Source organism: Drosophila miranda, chromosome XL (assembly GCF_003369915.1).
Source record: "Drosophila miranda strain MSH22 chromosome XL, D.miranda_PacBio2.1, whole genome shotgun sequence".
Taxonomy (NCBI): domain Eukaryota; kingdom Metazoa; phylum Arthropoda; class Insecta; order Diptera; family Drosophilidae; genus Drosophila; species Drosophila miranda.
The window spans coordinates 17,564,637-17,582,579 of NC_046673.1; the positions used below are offsets into that span (position 1 = coordinate 17,564,637).

Below are 17,943 nucleotides of genomic sequence, written 5' to 3' on the forward strand. Positions count from 1 at the left end.
GCTTTTGCTTTCGTTTTGATGGATGATTGGATGGGCGGATGGCCCCGAGATGAGTAAGTGACGGGAGCCGACTTATGAATGGGGGGGACTTGGGACTCTTCTCCAGTAACGAGTTATACAATTTCTTCGACTTTGGCCGCGTCTCGCTCCTCTCTCTCCTACAGAATTCGGACAGAATATGGAATATTATGGGCGGCTAATGAGCTTGTCGAGTCATCGCCAGCGGAGGAGAATGGAAACTTAATTCAGACGAAATGTTTCATTATTATTATTTCTCTTTTATTTTCGGGTATACATATGGCAAATAGAAGCCATGGGACAGGTATGTATGTATGTGTGCCTGAGTATAGGCGATATAGTTTATGGTCTTTTGTATTCACAAACCTCTCGCATTTGTTCTGGTTCTCGGTCCAGGCGCCTTTTGACATTCGTATATCAAGTTGGTTAAAATTTCGCCTATAAATATCTTCAGATCTGTGACATTCAGCTAGTAATCTCCCGTCTTCGGTCCCAGTAACATGGTAAGCCCCAGCAGCACTCTTCCCGTCCACGGTCCTCTCCTAACCGGAGCTTCTCTGCGACTCTTCCCCAGCAACTCTTCGCCATCCTCTCGCTCGCCCTCGTGGCCCTGGCCTCGGCCGATGTCAGCCACCTGAGCAACACCTACCTGCCGCCCCGCTCTGGCGCCGCCTCTACCAGCTACGAGTCCTACCAGTCGGCTCCCGCCGAGTCCGCCTCCTTTGCCTCGGAGTCCTACTCCGCCCCAGCGGAAGCCGCATCTTCCACAGACGACAGCGAGTCGTATGTCGCTCCTGCCGCCACTTACAACAGCGAGTCGTATGCCGCTCCTGCCGAGTCCTACGCCGAGACCGCCGCTGAGGAGACCTACGACCAGCCCGCCGCTGTTGCTGCTGCCTCGTACTCCGCCCCCGTGGTGACCAAGACCTACTCTGCCCCAGCTGTGACTTCCTACACGAAGACCTACACGCCCCCAGCCGTGACTTCCTACACTGCTCCCGCTGTTGTGAAGACCTACTCCGCGCCAGCCGTGACTTCCTACACTGCTCCCGCTGTGGTGAAGACCTACTCCGCGCCAGCCGTGACTTCCTACACTGCTCCCGCTGTGGTGAGGAGCTATTCCGCCCCAGCCGTGACTTCTTACACGAAGACCTACTCAGCCCCAGCCGTGACCTCCTACACTGCTCCCGCTGTTGTGAAGACCTACTCCGCGCCAGCCGTGACTTCCTACACTGCTCCCGCTGTGGTGAAGAGCTATTCCGCCCCAGCCGTGACTTCTTACACGAAGACCTACTCAGCCCCAGCCGTGACCTCCTACACTGCTCCCGCTGTTGTGAAGACCTACTCCGCGCCAGCCGTGACTTCCTACACTGCTCCCGCTGTGGTGAGAAGCTATTCCGCCCCAGCCGTGACTTCTTACACGAAGACCTACTCAGCCCCAGCCGTGACCTCCTACACTGCTCCCGCTGTTGTGAAGACCTACTCAGCCCCAGCCGTCTCCTCCTACACCGCTCCCGCTGTGGTGAAGAGCTATTCCGCCCCAGCCGTGACTTCTTACACGAAGACCTACTCAGCCCCAGCCGTGACCTCCTACACTGCTCCCGCTGTTGTGAAGACCTACTCCGCGCCAGCCGTCTCCTCCTACACCGCTCCCGCTGTGGTGAAGAGCTATTCCGCCCCAGCCGTGACTTCTTACACGAAGACCTACTCAGCCCCAGCCGTGACCTCCTACACTGCTCCCGCTGTTGTGAAGACCTACTCCGCGCCAGCCGTGACTTCCTACACTGCTCCCGCTGTTGTGAAGACCTACTCAGCCCCAGCCGTGTCCTCCTACACCGCTCCAGCTGTGTCCACCTACTCGGCACCTGCCGTATCCACCTACTCGGCGCCTGCCGTATCCACCTACCGCGCTCCAGCCGTGGTCAGCGGATACTCTGGCATCGACACCACCTACGGCACCAACGGTGGATATGTCTATTAGACACTGAACTCGAATCTTCTCATAATGAGCGCACTTTTTTTTGTATAAATCGAAATCAAATAATCTAGCTTTTCAACGTATTTTTTTTCACCGAATTGTAGAATATGTTTAAATGGCAGCAATCGTATGATCATTCCTACGAATGCAAAGCTCCAACGGGATTGTTTAGAAACGAAGGGACTTTTTTGTAAGTAATGTGAAATAAGGAAATCGGGCATACCAGAAACGCACCCAGATTCCGACTCTAGCAGACTCTGTCCTATGCAGTATGGAAACCATTGAAATGGTATAAACCTTAAATACTTGTTACACTTGACTAAATGCCTATTAAGAAGATGGTCCATGGTCAACAAAATTCTGCTGGTAGGCCCTTTTATGGCCTTTAACGCATCCCAACCAAAGACTCTGGAACAACAACCGATTTCTTCTATGACCAATATATTATAAGTTGACGTTATGAGGTGATGTCGTCCGATGTGGTGAAGGTCCATCCCTTTTGTTTCAACTCGCTCTCTCGGCTCTCGGAGAGACAAGCGCTAAAAAGAGATAGCGAACGTAATACGCTCTGCACGTTTGAGAAACGGATAGACCCTCGAAAGAGAGCAGATGTGGTGACGACGTCAATCTATTAGTAAATTCAGGTTTCCCTGGAGTGCTTCGAAGCCTACGGCTGGTCGCTCATTGCTGCGAGCATTTAAAGTACATAAGTTCCATTCAAATTTGTTTCTTCTGGCTGTTGAATATTTCAATGCCTTCTCAGGAGAGTCTGCAGGAAATCCCGTATCCCGTGGCACACCAACCGATCATAGTGGGGTTGCAGCTGCAAAAACAGCATAAATAGTTTTTTATTTCTCAAAATGAGCTTATAAAATTATCCATTCCGTTCCTAGTTTATGCCACTGTGGCTCAACATCATTATGGATAGATAGACACCTCAACGAAACTAATTAGATATCCATAAGTATAGCAAATAAAAACAATAAATACATTTTCCAAACATTTATTTGCCATTAGAGAAACTTATTAATTATACAAATCGAACCGTATAACTCAAAGAGCAATCCGCAAACAGAGCAAACCAAAACCATTCGAGTATCTGTGTGTGTGGCTATCGTCAGGCAAGTGCCCCCCCATATACGGCTGGATATACCCGTATGCAGCAAATACATGTGCATATATTCAGCTGAAAATTTGCATCTTTTGGCTGTGAATGGAGATATCGCGTGTGCATTATATATATATATATATACATAATCATATATAAACAGTATCTGTTAGTGCGAAATCGAAATCGGGTTAATGTCCAAAACTTGTTATGCCCAAAACGGACAATGCAAAACTCGCACAAAAAGGTAAGAAATACAATGAAAACGAAGACTCAAAAGAGTTCACAGCGAACTGAACAAAAGGCGCAGCCCTGAGAGAGCAAGTGATCTTCCTGGTGCACCAGAATGCTGACCAGAATCCCATCTGAGGATATATATAAGAATGCAGCAGACCGAAAACAGAACCGCATTGAGGCATTGCCCGCAGACGCAAAAACACATATTACATAAGAGGGCAAGACACAATACCGTCATGCATTCCATGGGATTCCTTGTGGCACTCTCCATCTGCCTGACGACGATGATGCCAGTCCTGTCCCAGCCACAGCCACATCCACTCGCAGCCGCTGCAGGAGAAGCAGTTCCAACCACAGTCAGACCGAAACTCATCATCGAAGAGGAGGCAGAGCCGATGATCTATCAGCGCATCATCGAACACCGTCCGATCGCGTTGGGCCAGAACTATTACATCAAGCCGGGACAGATAGTTGGCAGCATTAACCTTGACTCGCAGAGCGTTCATGTGAGGCATGATGAGGAGGGCCGCAAACCCATAGCCAGCAAGCACAACATCCTTTTTGTAGCATATGCCAAGGACTTGCTGAAAACTAGCCAGGCCAAGGAGTAGACCGCCCCTAGTTACGAGTATACATAAGTAATACGATACGATGTTCTTTAATACAAACTCAAAAGCAACTCTTCTGCATCGATTCTTCTTTGGGGCATGGGAACCCAGCATCCCGGCATCCATTCACTTTCGAAGCTACAAGAGAACTGATCGCAATCCCAAAACCATTATTCCATTACGCACAACGAAAGCCGAAAAGTGTAAAGTATTATATCTCTTAAATGGATACTCTATAGCGCACAGATGTCCATAGTGTATCCCTCGATTTAGATCTAGAATCTATAGATTTTCTCTCAAAATATATAGCCATTTGACACTTTAGAAACGAATTACTTCCCAAGTACATTTCTCTATTATATAAAAAAAATTTTTGGTCGTCGTCGAGGTCCCAATAGCGAGCGAAGCGAAGCAGGTGGATTGCCCCCTAGTTGTTCTTTTAGTAGTAGCTTTCATTACCATCCCATCCATAATATGTACGAGTATAGCACAATCGAATCTCTTGATGAATCAGCCAGAGTATTTGAGGCTTCGGATCCGCCTAAAAATAAGCTTTCTTTCTTGGTTAATATTTTTTATTGGATTTGCTGTTAATTCCCCCTTTTTAGCTGTTCATCTCTTCTTAGCCTTCTGTTTTAATTATATAAGCTCACGCAAAAGGTATAAACAATTGGCTTTCGAGAACTGACGGCTGATGGAGAATGATGGGAGGAGAGGCCCGAGAGGCGACCATTAAGCCAGGCCAGATACGTACATATACGATGTATGGTGTTTATTATAATTAATGTGTATTGTGAGTAATCGTCGCCTTTAGACGCGGGCTGCTGTCGGCCCAGTGTCAGTGTCAGTGCTGCATGGGGGCTCTCTGTGAGTCGATGCGATCCGTTAACGATTGGATTGGATTGAATTGGATTACTTGTTTCACGTTCACGATCTCGGGAATCTCAAAGTCTGCTGCTGCTGATGCTTTGGGTATTTTTGCTCTTTCGCGAACTCTCGCCAGCCAGCCAGCTATAAAACGCATCATTAATTACACTTTCGAGGCTTCTGCGTCGGTGACTTCCGAAATGGACATGGCTAAAAATAAACGCTCAAATAAATAGACTCAACGACATCCTCCAATCGCGCCATTCTTCATTAACACTGGACAGCACAATTTTTGGGCCAATGTACTCGTAAGATAAGTTCCAAATGAAACTCTAAAGGGAAGTCTTATATCCCAGGGCTACAAGATGTATTATATTTAAGGCACTAGTAACAAACATTTTTTTAATCTGATACATATACACATATGTATCTATGTATGTACCAGAGCCTTGCATGAACAAGCAAGCGAATCGATTCGGAAGGATTCGGTATTCGCTTCGTTCGGACAGTTCGAACCGGCGATTCAGCTTTCTTATTAGATGGAATAATTTCGAATCATTACAATCTCGATTTGATTTTCTGGTAGAGAGAAAGAGCAGGTTGCTGGTTTTTTTGTTAAAAACTGTAATTAGATTAGTCGCATATCTGTATGTACCATCAGAATCCGAACTTGTTGCACAGTGTAACTATCCAGTGGCCGGCCACCGAAGCTCTAATCATCAGCTCTTGTCGTAGCGCCATTCCCATCCGTTTTGTTCGGCTCGTTTCGTTCTAATATTGTTTTGCTTCTACTCGTACTCGTACTTCGGATCTATCTATCTTTCCATCTATCCATCTTTTCTTTTTTGCCTCGGTTCACCTCTTTTGTTTGTGCGTCGATTTAAGATTTTTACTCACACACACCTTTTGTTCGGTGTCTCTATAAAAGTGTCGGCTCATGCCACCACTGGCATCAGTTCCAGTTCCCAGCTCACGGGAAGCACCCAACTACCAACCACCAACCATCTGTCAAATCATCATGGTAAATATTCTATGCAGCAGATCTCCAGATCCACCAGAGACTCAATCCCATCCGTTCTTTGACAGCACTCCTTTGTGGCCTGCACCGCTGTGTTGCTTGCCGTGACCTCTCTGGCCATGGCCAGTCCTTTGGGCAGCTCGTACCTGCCGCCCCAGGCCAATGCCCACAGCACCTACAACACGGCAGCCTCCAGCTCCACCGGCCATTACGCAGCCCCCTCGGCCACATATGCGACCCGATCGCACGCGGCAGCGGCTCCGTCACGCCAGTATCTGGCGCCAGCGGCCGTCTCCCACAGCAGCAGCTACTCTGCTCCGGCCGTTTCGCACAGTAGCTACTCGGCCCCGGCTGTTTCCCACAGCAGCAGCTACTCCGTTCCGGCCGCCAGCCACACTAGCTACTCCGCACCTGTGGCCGCTCCATCTAGGCAGTACCTCGCCCCAGCCGCCTCCCACAGCAGCTATTCCAGTGCTGGCTCATCCTACTCCGCTCCGGCCGTGTCCCACAGCAGCTACTCCGCCCCAGTTGCCTCCCACAGCAGCTACTCGGCGCCTGCTGCCTCCCATACAAGCTACTCCGCTCCCGTGGCTGCCCCATCCAGACAGTACTTGGCTCCCGTGGCTGCCCCATCCAGACAGTACTTGGCTCCAGCTGCGTCCCAGAGCAGCTACTCCAGTGCTGGCTCGTCCTACTCCGCTCCGGCCGTGTCCCACAGAAGCTACTCCGCGCCAGCCGTCTCGCACGGATACTCACACGGATCGAGTGGGGGATATTCCGCCCCAGCAGCTGTCTCCCATGTCAGCTACTCGGCACCGGCTCGCTATGCATCCCGCTCGGGCTATGGAGCTGGAGGCCACTCCTCGTCCTTCTCGTCGGGCAGCAGCAGCTACGGACATGGCCACTCCGGAGCCACTCGCTATGCCTCCAACGGTGGCTATGAATACCGCCTGAAGCATTAAACGGATCTCAAATGGAATCAGTAGTACGGATGCAAGATACTTACCGAACGATTATATCCAACTCCTTCTTTTTTTTGTATCAATGGAAATAAAGTGATTGATTTAATAAGCCTATCCGCCATTTCCTCCCAAGGATGCCACTCCTTATGGTTCAAGTAGAATCCAATGAGTATTCTGATCTTGGATACACCGCACTCATAATGTACATATCGTTGAGTTGCCATCGAACTCCCACCGCAGATAGTATGCATAGAAGACGGCCCCCGCCCACTAAATTAGATGGTTCTAACCTGCTTTTGCTTCTACTCGTTAGCCGTGAGGATTGCGCGTATTCTCTGTTTTGCCGAAAAAGGAACACGAAATATGGTTGGTCTCTTCGCAACACGGGATACGGAATCTCTGCAGACCCTCCTGAAAATGACCGTATAGAATCAGTCCAGAAAAACTTCTTACTTTTTGCCTTAGCCTTAGCTTAGCTGGGATGCAGGTGTGAGAATGCCATCTTACTCTAGAAGATTGATATTTATAGGCCTTCCATCCTTAGTTAATCGTGGAAAAATGCTTGGTGTGATTTATAGGCACAACTTGATCAAGGGTGACGTAGATAGCCCTGATCTGTTGAGGCGCATACACTTTACGATTGCTATTAGATTCACTAGAAACTATATATCGTTGTCCCTTCCACTTTGTAGATCAAATTATTCCTTGTATGAACCGTTTATGGTCTTATGCTCGGATTTTAATTCCCTCTACCACATTATATCCACCACTAATTCCTTTCCTCTTCCAATTTTAGTTCTAATTTTCCTCGCATAATAATCTAACAGCTATCTTACCAGCATGTTCATGGCACAGCTCGTCAGATTCTATGCCGAATCGTTGCTGCCTGCTTCCTCTCGCTGATCATCTCTCGACTCTTCAATGATTAGCGTCCTCGTTGAACTGAGAACGACGAGGGGTTGGATCTAAATTTAAAAAACGAAGATCCCACAGAGTTATTGCGATCTTAAAATCTTTTTGGAGATAATAATTTCTCGATTGTGTACATAAGTTTTAATGGATGAACTTTTTTTATTTATTATAGCAGGAAAAAAAATAGGTTAATATGCTCTTCGGAGTGTTTTGCAACGCTAGTGGATTCCTGCCCTCCAATTCTTGGTCCATGGATGCGGTGCATCTAGTAGACATAACCACCGTTGCTGGCGTATTTGGTGTCCAGACCATTGTAGCCGGAGTACCCGGAGTAGCCAGTGTCCGCCGGCAGATAGGTGCGCGAGGGCGCTGCATAGGCATTGTACTGTGGCACCGCATAGCTCTTGTAGCTGGACGAGATCAGAGGAGAGCCATAGGTTGAACCGGAGCCGGAGTAGTAGCCACCGGTCGAGTACGTTGTTGGATACGAGGAGTAGCCCGTGTTATAGCCGCCCGAGTAGCCATTGTATCCACCATTGTATCCAATGCTCTGGGGGGGCAAATAGCTCCGCGACAAGTGGGAGACATCGGCGTCACACAGGGCCAGAGATGCAGCAACGATGACGAGCACAGCGATGGAGTTCTGTGGGGAGAAGTTTCAAAGAAATCTTAGATTTTTCCGTGGTATTGCGAACACAATGAAGGAAGTCCTTTACTTGCCATGGTATTGCTTTGAGAGGATTCGTAGGGATTGGCTGTATGCACTGAATGGATGCCGTTGAAAAACTGTTGCCGATTCTGCTGCTGGCTCTACTTTTTATACGCTTCTAAGACTGAATTATATTATGCACCCAGATATGTATTTTTTTTACAACTAATTTTAACGCCTTGCCCCGGCATGTCGGCGGACATGGCCCATTACTCAACGAACGGGCGGGCGGGCGGTTAACCGGACAGAAGACTCAAATGCTCAAAATGCTTAGAAATGTTCATCATGTTTTTCGGTGGTTGTCGTCGTGTCTCCCACGACGACAGTCATCCGTCCCCAAATTGGTTAGCAATGGGAAAACCACGTCTACTGTACCATATGGAGTATTTTTGCTGGTGTTTTGTTGGTTTTTTTTTATTACTGAGGCACGCCCCCAACGGCGTGTGAAACGCTGGAGCTTCAAACATTGTCGCGTTTGCGCTTGCGCTCTCTTTCCTTAATTATACTCGTACAATTTAGATATATTGCTTTAAATGCTCTCTTCTGGTTTTGGTTTTTGTTTTTTTTTTTTACGACATCTGGCGGTCGCACCGGCTAAAACGCTTTGGTCTTGTTTATATGCCGTCGCTCATAAATCCCCAAGCTGCCCAGGTACCAGGGGGTCCGACCGTTATTAATTGTTGCAATGGGTCATTGAGTTTGGGGCAGATGGGTTTTGGTTTCGGTTTCGCATTGCAATCGCCTCCGCTGTCTACATGTCATGTGAACTGGCAGTGGACGTGCATGACATCACGGCAAAATGATTAATTGCTGCTTGCTTGTTTCTCTGCAATCCAATCCCTTTGAATTTAAATTTCAATTTCTATCAAGAGTGCTGCCCACCCTGCGCTGCCACATCTGCAGAGTCAGCTGATCGAGCTTTGATCAGAGTGTAGAAAATTTATTCAGCGATAGGATACAATTATGTGGGCAGGGCTGATAGATCTAGATAGCATTGCTAGTAATATTCTACGGAATATCAAAATCGAGGAATATGTAAAATAGAACTTGAAATCGTCAGTATATTTACGGTATATTTTTAAAATGAAACAGTATATTATGTATATTTCGGAGGGTCGGACGGTATATAATCCGCGGTCACACTGGTAGGCAAAAAAGCTTAAAATTAAGAGGACGCTTAAAATGCCGGGAGAGAGAAAATATTGCAACCAGCCAGCGTCAAACTTTTTAGAATTTCTGGAAATGCCGGCGGAAATTCCACTAAACTTAACGAAAGAGCGAAATAAAGAAAATTCCGCGGCAGGGACGATACGGGCCATGCCGTTAATTGCTATGAACATGAAATCATCAGATATCCAAGAGTACATCCGATTGAATGCAGCGGAGGCACCGGCGGCCGTTTCACTATACTTAACGAAAGAGGCAATTGAAAAAAATAGAAAAAAGAAAGGAACGGAGGCAGTTCCAAGAAACATAAGGAAGGTGCCAGCCTCGGAGCTGAAACGGCTGAACACAGAGCACACAGATAAGGCGTCACAACTAGAGACCGATCCGACCACCTCGCGTCCATCGCGAAAGAGGAAGCCGACCATCAAACAGGTGGAGCAGGAGGGGAAATGGATACCCGAATCACGCGTCTTCGCCACGGACGTCATAGAGGATGTTATGTCCAGCCTTTATAATAATCTGACTGATCTGTCGAGCGCAGAGCTCGGATCGCTCCACATGGTGTATTTGACTTGGAAGCAGAAATACCAACTGGACGAACGCAAGCCCGAGTTGAATCAAAGTCAACTTTCACCACCACCCCCGAAACGCAAATTCAAAACGACTGCAAAGAAGACACCGAAGCCAGGCTCAATACCTGCCAGAGCTGAGGAAGACCTTGCCAACTATTACCATTGGGATGATTTGCCCGACAATGTAATCGTAGAGAATCAGATTAGCGTACCGCCCGTGTTGGAAAAGTATAGCTGCCGTCGGTTCGACATCAAGATGCCGGCGTTTGCCATGAAGAGGAATTTAATCCAGCCGCTATTCAGTTTGGAGCTGCTGGATAGGATTATGGAGCCGCCCCAGGTGGAGGGTACGAAAATATTGCAGCAAGTCGTCGATGAGATGCTCCGACAGTATCAGCAGGGACCACGCCCACATACATAGATGTGGAAATTAGTTAATCCCATACATATACATATGTATGTGAAAATCAGTTAATTTGTTTATTTCTTATGTTGTAACTTTAAGATTATGTTAAAACGCCGTACGCAAAACATTTGGTATTTCCGTCTACAGCGCTCACACTATTCTAACGGGTCCGTTCCATGGACTGGACGATGATGGCGTGATCCGCGGGCTGGAAAGAATTTGCTCGTTCAATTTGCTTTCGGCCTTCCAAGCTGCAAGCCGCAATTTTTGTTGAATTTATTTTTTCGTTTTTTGTATGTTCTCTCACGTGAATAAAGTGTGAAAAGTAAATCGTTTTAAGTTTGTGTTGAATGTGCGTGGTGAAGGAGACCACAGAAGGCACCTGTTTGCAGCACCAGCGGAGTGAAATATATGGGCGTGGACGCACCATGATCACCAGCGATTGGCAAATGCTCAACCTAACCTCTCACACAACGACCGTATGCAACGGGAACGGGAGCACCGACAATAGTTCCGATAATGTGCGAAGGAAACGTTATGGAGGCCATGGGCTCCCCCAGGTGTCCCGCCGCCCATTTTGGTGGTGCCGTCTGGCAGTGTTGCTGCTCATTTTCTGTGCGCTTGCTGCCGCCGCGTCGGGACCAGCGAACACGCGGTGCGATGAAGATCAATTCCAGTGCAGAGACGGTAGCTGCATCTTACAAGCGAAGATGTGTGACGCACGAAGCGACTGCACCGATGCCACAGATGAATTGGATTGCGGTAGGGCGGCTCAAACGCCATTTTCCAACCTCGCCCCTCCCCTCCCCTCCCATCCCACCACCGATGGCATTGGCTCAACCTTACCTAACCTCAATTTCGTTGCAGACTACAAGCTGTGCCGGGAACCGCATTGGTTCCCGTGCGCCCAGCCACATGGAGCCTGCCTGGCAGCAGAACTAAAATGCAACGGCATCGACAACTGCCCCAACGGTGAGGACGAAATCAATTGTCCCCCTGGCATTTTAGGAATGTCCTCGCGCTTTGGCAGCTTCCGCAAGCTGCCGCGTAATTGCAGCGCCAGCGAGTACATGTGCCAGCGGGATCGCAACTGTATTCCCATCGAGTTCCAGTGCGACGGCAAATCAGACTGTGCGGACAACTCCGACGAGCTGGACGGCTGCAAGGAATCCCAGGCCAGCTGCAAGGGTCATCTCTGCCCCAATGGTCGCTGCCTGCAGCGAAAGCAGTGGCTCTGCGACGGCGTCGACGACTGTGGTGATGGCAGCGACGAGCATGGTTGCGGTAAGATGATAACTGGAACTGTATAGAGTGTCCTGTATTCACGTATGGATCTGTATTTGTTTTGTCACTTAGTGGATCTCTGCCAGCCGGAGATGGGAAAGTTCATGTGCCGCAACAAGCAGCATTGTCTGGAGCTGGCCAAAGTGTGTGACGGCCACAGCGACTGTTCGGATGGTAGCGATGAGTACGAGACCTGTAACAGCAAGCCCGATTGCAGCGCCAAGTCGTGCCCAGCGGGCGCCACCTGCCACATGATGCCCACCGATGGTGCGCAGTGCTATTGTCCTGCGGGCTTCCGGCTGGCCAAGTTCCAGAACAAATGCGAGGACATTGACGAGTGCCAGGAGCGCGAGTCAGAACTGTGCAGCCAGAGCTGTGAGAACACCTCCGGCGGCTATCGGTGCAGCTGCGATCCTGGCTACCTGCTGGCCAAGGATAATCGCACTTGTCGAGCGGCGAACACGCATGGCAGCGAGCACCCCCTGCTGCTCTACACCACCCAAATGAACGTCATGGGCATGCACCTGGGCAGCAGGAACCACGTCTACCAGGTGGCCGGGAATCTGAGCAAAGTGATTGGCGTGGCGTACGATGGTAGCCACATCTACTGGACCAACATTCAGAACGAGGCTGAGAGCATTGTCAAGGCCAATGCGGACGGCACCCATGCCGAGATCCTGCTCACCTCCGGCCTCGATGCCCCCGAGGATCTGGCCGTTGACTGGCTCACGCAGAACATCTACTTTTCGGATAATGTGATGCGACACATTGCAGTCTGCTCCCACGATGCTTTCAACTGTGTCGTCCTCATAACGGAAGATGTGCACCAGCCGCGCGGACTGGCGTTGTGGCCGCAGCGTGGCCAAATGTTCTGGACCGATTGGGGCATAAAGCCCATGATTGTGCGCGCCTCCATGGATGGGACGCGCTCCACGCCGATTGTCAGCGAAAACATACACTGGCCGAACGGCATCGCCTTGGATATGCACCAGCAGAGGATCTACTGGGTGGACGCCAAGCTCGGGAGTGTCCAGACGGTCCGACCCGACGGCACCGGTCGTCGCACCGTACTCGATGGCATGCTGAAGCATCCGTACGGCCTGGCCGTTTACGAGGATCAGCTGTACTGGTCGGACTGGGGCACCAAGAGCATTCACGCCTGCCACAAGTACTCCGGCAAGCAACACCGTGTCCTGGCCAAAGATCGGACTATCTATGCGGTGCATATCTATCATTCGGCCAAGCAGCCGCAGACTCCCAATGCCTGCGCCACAGCCAAATGCTCGCACCTGTGCCTCCTGGCCGAACCAGAGGCGGGCGGCCACAGCTGCGCCTGTCCGGACGGTATGCGACTGGCGCCCGATCAGCAGCGTTGCATGCAGACGGTGAAGAGGCAGCGACTGTTTGTGGGCGTGGGCCAGTTCCTGCTGGAGATCGAGCACACGGCCTTTGGCAGGCATGTGGTGAGTGCCTCCCATGCCTTGGACATTGTCATCAGCGAGATGGTGTACAACAGCGTCAATGGCACCCTGATCATAGCGGACAATGAGCGCCGGATGATTGCGGAGTATCAACCGGGACTGGGACAAGGACGCCTGAGGACCCTAATCCATTCGAATCTGGGCAATGTGAGTGCTTTGGCCTTCGATCATCTCAGCCAGAATCTGTACTGGTCCGATGCCGAGCGTCGCGTTGTGGAGCTGTACTCCTTTCACACCCGACACCGGGCGCTCATCCGCTTCTTTGCTGGCCAAGAATCCCCCATTGGACTGAGTGTGATGCCCGCTGAGGGGTATCTGTATGTGGCCCTCAAGGCGCGAAGGCACACACACATCGATAGGCTGCCGCTGAGCGGCAAGGGTTCGCCGACGCATGTGTTCGAGGAGGAGCTGGGCGATGACGACATCAAGATGGCCACCGATCACGATCAGCATACGCTCTACTGGTCGGACAGCGATATGGGGATGATCAGCTACACGGACTATCGCCAGACGCAGTCGATGACGTTCCGCAGCAAGCTGCGACGGCCCTACAGCCTGGCCCTGGTGCATCAGGATCTGTTTTGGAGCGAACTGGGATCGTCGTCCATTTACTGGGCCCACAAGAGCAACATGGGTCCCCGCAAGCGGATCGATGTGGTGCCGACACGGGACTCCGGCGACACCAACGGACACTCCATGTTCATGGTGGCAGCCCCCTGGCGTCTTGCTCTGGCCTCCAGTGCGCCGCCTTCGACCGACAGGGAAGAGCAGCAGCAGCAGCAGCAGCATCCCTGCCAGCATCAGAACGGCGGCTGCTCGCACATCTGTGTGGGCGTGGGCCAACTGGCCGCCACCTGCCTCTGTCCCGTGGGTTTTGTGTATCGCGATGCCAGCAATCGGTCGTGCCTGGAGGCCCTCGACTGTGAGTTCCGTTGCCGCAGTTCCGGCGAGTGCCTGACCCTGGCCCATCGCTGCAACGGACGGCAGGACTGTGTGGATCGTTCCGATGAGCAGGACTGCGACGAGGAGGGGCACAAGCACAAGCCAAAGGTCATGTGCGGCCCCAAGCAGTTCGCCTGCCACAATGCCGAAGCCTGCGTGGACAAGGACAAGCGTTGCGATGGCCACAAGGACTGCCCCGACAATTCCGATGAGCAGCATTGTTCGCAGTTTGGTAAAGTGTGAATGCCAATCCCCTCCCCATCCGCATATTTATCTCCTTCTCTCCCTCTCTCTCTTTCGCAGACAAAACCAGGAGCTGCCACGTCCATCAGCTGGCCTGCGACAATGGCAAGTGCGTGGACCAGAGCCTCATGTGCGATGGCAAAAACGATTGCGGCGACAACACGGACGAGGACAAGGCCAAGTGCGACTCCCCCGCCAGCTGCGATCAGGGGATGTTCCAGTGCAGCAATGGGGCCTGCATAGCCGGCAGCTGGGAGTGCGATGGCCGGATCGACTGCAGTGATGCCTCAGACGAGCACGACAAGTGCGGACATCGCCGATGTCCGCCGGATATGCATCGGTGCCTGTTGGGACAGTGTCTGGACAGGCGACTGGTCTGCGATGGCCACAACGATTGTGGCGATCTCTCGGATGAGCTCAACTGCGGATCAGCGTCCCATGCCAAGGCAAACATCTCCTGTGGATCCCTGCTTTATCAGTGTGCCAGCAACCTGAAGCTTTGCCTCGATCCGGCAGTGCGTTGCAACGGCACCGCCGAGTGCCCGCGCGGCGAGGACGAGGCCGATTGTGGGGATATGTGCAGCATAAATGAGTTTCAGTGCCGCACCGGGAAGCAGTGCATCCGCAAGGAGTTCCACTGCGACCGCGCCAGAGACTGTCTCGATGGCAGCGATGAAGAGGCCTGCGACAAGATTCAGAACCAGACACTGAGCAAACCCTGGACCACGGCGAGCCGTGCCTGCCGTCCCCATCTATTCGACTGTCAGGATGGGGAGTGCGTGGACATGTCGCGCGTGTGCAACAGTTTCCCCGACTGCCAGAATGGCAGCGACGAGGGGCCGCAATGTGCGAAGGCCTGCCGAGCCGCCGCCGGCGGCGGACGTCCTGTGTGCCAGCACAAGTGTCGTGCCACACCCGCGGGTGCTGTGTGCTCCTGCTTCGACGGATATCGCCTGGACACGGATCAACGGAGCTGTGTGGATGTAAACGAGTGCCTGGACGGCCAGCCGTGCGCCCAGATCTGTGAGAACACCCTCGGGGGCTACCAGTGCCAATGCCATGCGGACTTTATGCTGCGCCAGGATCGGGTCAGCTGCAAGAGCCTCCAGGCGGGCGCCACGCTACTCTTTAGCAGCTACAACGAAGTGAGGAATCTCAGCGAGCAGCCGATGATGCTTCAGGTGGCCTGGTCGGCCAATGACTCGCGCATCGATGGCTTCGATGTGGACATGGAACGACAGATGGGCTACTTCTCCAGCGAGGAGCAGGGTGTCGTCTATCAGGTAGATATGCGTCGGCGCTTTATTGTGCGTGCCCTGGCGGTGCCATCGCCCACCAAAGTGGCCGTCGACTGGGCCACCGGCAACGTGTATGTCCTGGCCGGTGGTAGTGCCTCGCAGGAGATCTACGCGTGCAGTTTCCCGGCCCGTATGTGCGGCCGCATTCTCCAGGTGAAGACACACATGCATCTGAGGCACCTGGCCATCGACGGCTACCATGGGCGACTCTTCTACATTGCCATGCGATTGGAGGGCTTTGGGCATGCCAGCGCCGAGCTGCATGTGGCCCGTCTCGATGGCAGCCACAAGGAGCTTATGCTGCACAAAAAAGACAGCTATATGACGGCCCTGGCCCTCGATCCGCATCAGCAGCAGCTCTACTACCTGGATATGCACAGCCGCACCCTCGAGAGGATCAGCTATAGGACAAGGTCCGGTACGGGGCCACATCGCCGGCCCGAGATGATGCTCCAGAAGTCCAATGCCCTGAAACAGCCCTCGGGGCTGAGCATCTACGAGAATCACGCGTACATCGTCAATCTTGGCTCCAAGGAGGCGGTGCGGTGTCGCCTGTACGGGGAGCGGATCTGCAAGTCCATCAATCTGAATGTGCTCAATGCCCAGGATATTGTGGTGGCCGGAAGATCGAGGCAGCCGATGCCAGCGTCCAATCCGTGCCACCACTCGCAATGCCATGGGATGTGTATCCTGGCCGACTACGGCTACGAGTGCATGTGCGGCAACCAGGTGGTGGCCGAGGGCGAACAGTGCCCCCATGGCTCCATGAACGAGCTGGAGGTAGGGGCCAGTAGGCAGGAGAGGCCGCAGTCCACATTCCACTGGTGGATAATGGCACTCCTGGTGCTGGTGATGGGCTCGCTGGCCGCAGGACTTGGGTACATGTACTATCAGTGGCGGCAGCGCGGCCACACGGATCTCAACATTAACCTCCATTTCCAGAATCCGCTGGCGACGATCGGCAGCAAAGCGTTCCTCGACCATGAAAGGAACGAAGCCATCGTCAACGGGATGGATGGGCTGGCGTCAAGCCACAGCAGCAATGAGACGGGCACCACCAGCGCCTCGTCTTCGTTCGCGGCTCAACAATTTGGCATGCCGAATTTTCTCCAGAGATTGCTACGACCGAAACAGGCGTCCAGCGGCTCCCACATGGCTACCGATATGCTACTCGAAAACTCCAGAGTAAGTGGTTGAGAGCCGGGGTGCTCGCAAGACCTTCCTCACTGATCCTATTCTAATCTTCCCCTCTTTCGTCTATATCTCTCTCTCTCTCTCTCTTTTACTCTCTCTCTCGTCCGCAGGCAAGCGAACTATACACGCTGGACAACGGACGGAAAGCAGGAGGAGTGCCGGTCATTCTGGTGGCAGACAATGACGATGATACCCTCACAAACGGACATTTCGGGGGAGACTACACCGGCGATGATGCGAATGCACGACTTGTGCCGTAAATAGCCAACTATCCAGCTCCGGAGGACATCCTACTCTTAGTTTAAACTCGTTCATTAGCTGCCAAGTGCTACACTGTTTTGTATTTATTCAACATAGTTTATTATAGCGTTAAGTGTTTCTGTGTGCCTCAATTTGTATGTTAAACGTAATTCTATAATAAGATATATCGAAAATCTGCTCGAATCATGTACATTCCCAGTGAATAAAACCGCACACAATACGAGTATAAGATCTCTACGCCACGCGTCACTCGCTTGCATTATTGCATTTCCTGACACTTTTTATTGTGGTTTTCTGTGTCGATCGGAGCAACGCTAAGGAGGTTTCCCTGGCGAAATATGTATGTAGTATGTATCAGCAAAGACTATACCTTAGTAAAATGGCAATATGTGCAAAATTTATTTTCAATTTTTCTTAAAAAGTAATAGATGCTTGTTTTCGTCTTCTTTGAACTCCATTTGTGGTACCATTAGCTTAGATAAGAGATCAAGCTCGCGCTCTACGTAGAAAATAGATATATGTGCAATCATGTCTATTCATGTTTTGAGAGTCGCAGTGTTAGCATCTTTTCAGTAAAAGTGACAAGCTGATTGATTCTGTACGTAAGCACTCATTATTGCTTCAAAGCAATACAAATTTTTAAAAAAAAATTGCATTTTAGTTAAAAATGCCACATGG

The 17,943-nt window shown here is 51.2% G+C and overlaps 6 protein-coding genes across 8 annotated transcripts; 5 read left to right on the forward strand and 1 right to left on the reverse strand.

The window, feature by feature from the left end:
• The first annotated feature begins 469 nt into the window (after positions 1-469).
• Positions 470-2,066, forward strand: LOC108161934 (cuticle protein). 2 transcript variants are annotated; one of them, XM_033397786.1, is made up of 3 exons: positions 470-521; positions 593-1,024; positions 1,076-2,066. In XM_033397786.1, the coding sequence occupies exons 1-3, from the start codon at positions 519-521 to the stop codon at positions 1,997-1,999; spliced, it is 1,359 nt and encodes a 452-aa protein (XP_033253677.1). In that variant the 5' UTR covers positions 470-518; the 3' UTR covers positions 2,000-2,066. The 2 variants fall into 2 exon arrangements, with proteins under 2 accessions (XP_033253677.1, XP_017151856.2); XM_017296367.2 differs by having other exon boundaries at positions 593-2,066.
• A 1,424-nt stretch (positions 2,067-3,490) lies between these two features.
• LOC108161959 lies at positions 3,491-4,231 on the forward strand. Its single transcript, XM_017296421.2, has one exon. It carries the CDS (start codon positions 3,578-3,580, stop codon positions 3,950-3,952), a length of 375 nt encoding a protein of 124 aa, XP_017151910.2. The 5' UTR covers positions 3,491-3,577; the 3' UTR covers positions 3,953-4,231.
• Positions 4,232-5,730: 1,499 nt separating this feature from the next.
• Positions 5,731-6,908, forward strand: LOC108161942 (probable ATP-dependent RNA helicase ddx17). Its single transcript, XM_017296380.2, has 2 exons — positions 5,731-5,837; positions 5,903-6,908. Exons 1-2 carry the CDS (start codon positions 5,754-5,756, stop codon positions 6,794-6,796), a joined length of 978 nt encoding a protein of 325 aa, XP_017151869.1. The 5' UTR covers positions 5,731-5,753; the 3' UTR covers positions 6,797-6,908.
• Positions 6,909-7,846: 938 nt separating this feature from the next.
• On the reverse strand, positions 7,847-8,531 carry LOC108161970 (prisilkin-39). The gene is made up of 2 exons (XM_017296432.2): positions 8,429-8,531; positions 7,847-8,351 (listed from the first exon to the last, which is right to left on the reverse strand). The coding sequence occupies exons 1-2, from the start codon at positions 8,429-8,431 to the stop codon at positions 7,974-7,976; spliced, it is 381 nt and encodes a 126-aa protein (XP_017151921.1). The 5' UTR covers positions 8,432-8,531; the 3' UTR covers positions 7,847-7,973.
• Positions 8,532-9,480: 949 nt separating this feature from the next.
• LOC108161948 lies at positions 9,481-10,892 on the forward strand. Its single transcript, XM_017296394.2, has one exon. It carries the CDS (start codon positions 9,600-9,602, stop codon positions 10,575-10,577), a length of 978 nt encoding a protein of 325 aa, XP_017151883.1. The 5' UTR covers positions 9,481-9,599; the 3' UTR covers positions 10,578-10,892.
• On the forward strand, positions 10,777-17,502 carry LOC108161915 (putative vitellogenin receptor). Of its 2 annotated transcripts, XM_017296340.2 has the most exons (6): positions 10,777-11,324; positions 11,430-11,846; positions 11,919-14,501; positions 14,573-16,694; positions 16,753-16,995; positions 17,115-17,502. In XM_017296340.2, the coding sequence occupies exons 1-6, from the start codon at positions 10,913-10,915 to the stop codon at positions 17,266-17,268; spliced, it is 5,931 nt and encodes a 1,976-aa protein (XP_017151829.1). In that variant the 5' UTR covers positions 10,777-10,912; the 3' UTR covers positions 17,269-17,502. The 2 variants fall into 2 exon arrangements, with proteins under 2 accessions (XP_017151829.1, XP_017151821.1); XM_017296332.2 differs by having other exon boundaries at positions 10,778-11,324; positions 14,573-16,995.
• The last annotated feature ends 441 nt before the right edge of the window (positions 17,503-17,943 follow it).

Excerpts from the sequence above, each read along its gene's own strand:
- LOC108161959 (XM_017296421.2), top strand. The coding sequence starts at position 3,578 with ATGCATTCCATGGGATTCCTTGTGGCACTCTCCATCTGCCTGACGACG.
- LOC108161942 (XM_017296380.2), top strand. The coding sequence starts at position 5,754 with ATGCCACCACTGGCATCAGTTCCAGTTCCCAGCTCACGGGAAGCACCC. Across the intron at positions 5,838-5,902 it reads CCATCTGTCAAATCATCATG|CACTCCTTTGTGGCCTGCAC; the intron begins GTAAATATTCTA and ends GTTCTTTGACAG.
- LOC108161948 (XM_017296394.2), top strand. The coding sequence starts at position 9,600 with ATGCCGGGAGAGAGAAAATATTGCAACCAGCCAGCGTCAAACTTTTTA.
- LOC108161915 (XM_017296332.2), top strand. The coding sequence starts at position 10,913 with ATGTGCGTGGTGAAGGAGACCACAGAAGGCACCTGTTTGCAGCACCAG. Across the intron at positions 14,502-14,572 it reads GCAGCATTGTTCGCAGTTTG|ACAAAACCAGGAGCTGCCAC; the intron begins GTAAAGTGTGAA and ends TCTCTTTCGCAG. Across the intron at positions 16,996-17,114 it reads TGCTACTCGAAAACTCCAGA|GCAAGCGAACTATACACGCT; the intron begins GTAAGTGGTTGA and ends TCTCGTCCGCAG.